Source organism: Otolemur garnettii, unplaced genomic scaffold (assembly GCF_000181295.1).
Source record: "Otolemur garnettii isolate 467f Iridium unplaced genomic scaffold, OtoGar3 scaffold00109, whole genome shotgun sequence".
Lineage (NCBI taxonomy): Eukaryota > Metazoa > Chordata > Mammalia > Primates > Galagidae > Otolemur > Otolemur garnettii.
Genome location: NW_003852504.1, coordinates 6,516,759 through 6,521,415, shown reverse-complemented (window position 1 = coordinate 6,521,415; position 4,657 = coordinate 6,516,759). Strand labels below are relative to the sequence as shown.

General features: G+C 39.3%; 1 protein-coding gene across 2 annotated transcripts in view; it reads right to left on the bottom strand.

Annotated features, from left to right (window-relative positions):
• PHF6 (PHD finger protein 6) overlaps positions 1–4,657 on the bottom strand; it is a 49,694-nt gene that overhangs the window by 6,006 nt on the left and 39,031 nt on the right. For both annotated transcript variants that reach the window (XM_023517371.1, XM_023517370.1), the window contains exon 10: positions 3,794–3,927. In XM_023517371.1, the coding sequence (XP_023373139.1) occupies positions 3,794–3,927 (134 nt within the window). The remainder of the gene's footprint in view (positions 1–3,793; positions 3,928–4,657) is intronic.

Here is a 4,657-nt window from a genome sequence, read left to right as displayed (position 1 = left end):
GCCTGTAGTCCCAGCTACTTGGGAGGCTGAGGCAAGAGAATCGCTTAAGCCCAAGAGTTGGAGGTTGCTGTGAGTTGTTATGCCATGGCACTCTACCCAGGGTGAATCCTCTACCCAGGACTCTGTCTCAAACAAAAAATAAAAAAATCAAAAAAATGCCATTTTCAAAATAATTGGGGAAATGTGAAAATGGATTTGGTATGAGAATACAGTAAGAAATAATTGTTTTGTTTTGTTTTTTTTTTGATACAGAGTCTCACTATGTTGCCCTTGGTAGAGTGCTATGGTGTCATAGCTCACAGCAATCTTAAACTCTTGGGCTTAAGCAATTCTTCTGCCTTAGCCTCCCAAGTAGCTGGGACTATAGGCGCCCACCACAATACCCAGCTATTTTTTGTTGCAATTGTCATTGTTGTTTAGCTGGCCTGGGCTGGGTTCAAACCCACCAGTCCTGGTGTATGTAGCCAAAGCCCTACCCACTGAGGTATGGGCACCGCCTAAGAAATAATTGTTAATTTTACCAACAGTGAAAATGGGATAGTGAGTATGTAAGAAACACCCATACTTTTACAAGATGCATAAACTGAAGTACATAGGGATAAACTGCCAAGAGATCTGGAATTCTGCTTTGACATACATCAGGAAATAAAAACCACAGCTAAGGCCAGGAACAGAATCCTAGCACTCTGGGAGGCTGAGACGGGTGGACTGCTTGAGTTCAAGTGCTTGAGACCAGCCTGAGAAAGAGCGAGATGCTGTCTCTAAAAACTACCCAGGCATTGTAGTGGGCACCTGCAGTCAGTCCCAAGCTACTTGGGAGGCTAAGGCAAGAGGTCACTTGAGCCTAGGAGTTTGAGACTGCTGTGAGCTATGATGCCATAGCTCTCTACCTAAGGTGACAAAGACTCCATTTCAAAAAACAAAACAAAATAAAACAACCTCCCCCCAAAATCACAGCTTAACAGTGGCAATAAATTGGTAACTGCTGATATGAGGAATTACTATACTATTTTTGTTTACATTGGAACATCTTTTTAATAGAAAGTTTCCTCTAAAAGCATAGGCATGAACCACTGTGCCTAGCCATTTTCCGTTTTCTTGTTATATCAACTTGACCCTGCAGAAGAACATTAAAAGTAATGCTAGCAGTTAACACCCCTGTCTTGTTCCTAATCTGAACGCGTGTCGTCTACTGGCTCTCAATTAGAGATGAATGGTGAATCACCTGGGGAGTCATCAAAATATACAGTTTGGGCCTCAACCCAGACCTACTAAATTTAAATCTCCATGGGTGGGGTTTAAGCATGAACATTTTTTTTTTTTTTTTGAGACAGAGCCTCAAGCTGTCCCCCTGGGCAGAGTGCCGTGGCATTACAGCTCACAGCAACCTCCAACTCCTGGGCTCAAGCAAGTCTCCTGCCTCCGCCTCCCAAGTAGCTGGGACCACAGGCGCCCGCCACAACGCCCGGCTATTTTTTGGTTGCAGCCGTCATTGTTGTTTGGCGGGTCCGGGCTGGGGATTCAAACCCGCCACCTTAGGTGTATGTGGCTGGCGCCTTAGCCGGTTGAGCTATAGGCGCCGAGCCAGCATGAACATTTTAAAAGAGGGTTCTATCGACCTTCCGGTGATTCTTTGGCTCACCCCAGTTAAGAACCACTGCTCTTTATTATAACAACAATAAACTATCTGCTATTGTTTTCTCATAGACCTCCTATTAAGATTCCTAGCTTACCTAGTGTACTTTTATTATCTTACTTTAAATTTCAGAAATTGATGTTGAATGTTACCAAATGTCTTTTCACCATCTGTCAGGAAGATCATAAGATTTTTTTAAGGCAAGTGTAAAACAGTTTATTGAAGCAAAGAAAGATAGGTTTATAGAGTAAGATACATTTGCCATAGATAAGGAATGGGCCTCCATTGTCACCACAAAAGGGCAAAGAGGTCAGATTCTTCTTTATAAATTATAATAAAGCACATTTATATATTTCTTAGTATTGAACAGTATTTTATTTATTTTTTTTTTAGAGACAGAGTCTCACTTTATCGCTCTCAGTAGAGTGCCATGGCATCACAGCTCACAGCAACCTCCACTCCTGGGGTTAGGCAATTCTCTTGCCTCAGCCTCCTGAGTAGCTAGGACTACAGGTGTTGAACAGCCTTTAAATTCTTAGAATACAGAGTTGGATTTGATTTACTAATATTTTATTTAGGATTTGTATGTATGTGTGTATATATATTTATTTATTTAGAGAAGTGAGACTGGTCTACAGTTTTTCTTTCAATATCTTTACTATCTTTGTGAGGTTTGGCATCACAGTTTTATGTAAGCTTTACTTATACCCACCAAATGAACCAAGAAGTTTTCCACCTCTTACTATGTGCGAAACCTCTTTAAATAACATTGGAAGTCTCTGTTCTTTAAAGGGTTGATAGAACTCACTTGAAATATTTGTGCCTTTATTTTTATTATTTTATAGTATATTAATTTATTTAGTAAACATTTATTACCACTCTAAAATTCTGGAATTAGGGGGATATCAATCAATGCAAAGCAACATTTATTAAGTACCTACTACCGTGTATCTAAGCTTAGGCTATATATACAAAAACTAAAAAGACGTGGTCCCTGCCCTCATGGAGCTCACAGTTTAGCTGAAGCAGACAGTCACCAACTGTGCCTTTATTATTAAACAAAGTTTGGCACATTTTCTAATACAGTATTAGTACCGTCTGCAGGCACCTAATAGACTAGGTGATTGTGTAAACTGTTTTTTACAAAGAATACTAGACTACTCTGAAGTCACTGGTTTACTGCACGCTAAGCACGTGAGAGTAAGGAAGTGCTTTACAACTCTAGAAGACAAATCAAAAGTTCAAGGATCCCTATAGACTTACTCTCTATTTCATTAAATGAACGGAACCATCATAGATATACACTGATACCACTAGCCCAAGGCAGCATAGGTAAGTGGAAGATCCATAAAAAAGAGAGTTGATGGGGTGGCACCTGTGGCTCAAAGGAGTAGGGTGCCAGCCCCATATGCCAGAGGTGGTAGGTTCAAACCCAGCCCCAGCAAAAAAACTGCAAAAAAAAGAAAAAAAAAAGAGGGTGACATGCAATCCCAACTCTCCAGACCTTACCCTTCCATCTTGTAGCTTCTATTTTCACAACTACATCTTATTTTAAGCTACCAATAATTCTCACACAAACCATCATCAATGGCCTCCTAAAATATTTCCCCATTCCACCCTTGCTCTGTCCCATTGGAGGGTCTCCCATATGCCATTCTTTCTACCTAGACTATCCCTTTCAATGTTCACTTTTGTCCTTCATATCTCAGCTCGAGCACTATTTCCTTCATAAAATTCCTAAACACGCCCCACTATATATTAGCTCTTCCTTCTATGTTCTCACAGTATTTTGTCACTTCTTTAGAACACTTACATAGTCTATAATTCTCTGGCCATTTAATTAATAGATCTCTCTGAACAGATTGTAAACTTCATGAGGACATTCTCTGTGTCAGCTTTGATTATTAGTGTAGGCCCAGCTTTTAGCACAATGACTGGCACGCAGTGAGCATAATTAATACTGGATGAATGAACGCTAATCCAGGGATATGTAGTCAGAAGAAAATGCCAGTTGCCACACTCATTCTTTATGATGTGCTCAGTATTCAATACTTGACTAAACACCACTTAAGAATACAGATGTAGTAAACTAACATCTATTTAAGGGCAGTTATTTACTGACATGTTTATGGAAATGGACAAGTGTTGTTTTCTTACTTGTAAATTCCTCGTGACATATTTTCAATGTATTTAGCTTTGTCTTGGACTCCACAGTGGTAATGGTAAGTCTTAACACAGGCTTTTATTTCACATCCAATAGTAGCCCCGGGCTGACTGCAAAGGGTACACTTCTGTTTAAGGAAAAAAAGAATAATCATAAGCAGTATTTCAAAGTTTATGCAACCTTATTCTATTTTAGTCATATTTTGGCCAAACATTCTAGTTTACAAAGAAAACAGCAGCCATTTTAAATTAAAAAAGAGAACATTGAACTTATTATATAGCATATAATTAAAATAATGCTGCAATTTAAACTAAATTTTGAAAAATTTACTAATATTAAGCCATCCACTTGTTTTTCCATTATTTACCATTTATTCAGCTTGTTAGAATAACTGTATTAACTATTAAGTTTTGACATCTAAATATACATAAGACGCACCTTAAATACCCAAATACACAAAAAGAAGGAATACTTTAGTGGTTGACTTCTTTCCCTTCCCTGAGATCAAATCCTTTCCTTTTATAATTGGGGAAAGAATGAGAAACCAGGAAAGCAGTCCCCCTAGATAGGCAAAAGGACAGAGGAAGAAAAAAAGGGATGAAATTTTTTCAAAATTTCTCAATTTGTCCTAGATGAGCCTTGCCTAAAGAATGCTGGAGATCTGAAGATGCCTGTTGAAAAAAGGATTTCATGGTTAAATAAGTTTAAGAAATGATAGGCAGGCTTGGCGCCTGTGGCTCAAGTGGCTAAGGCGCCAGCCACCTACACCCAAGGTGGTGGGTTCGAATCCAGCCTGGGCCCAACAAACAACAATGACAGCTGCAACCAAAAAAATAGCCAGGCGTTGTGGCGGGTGC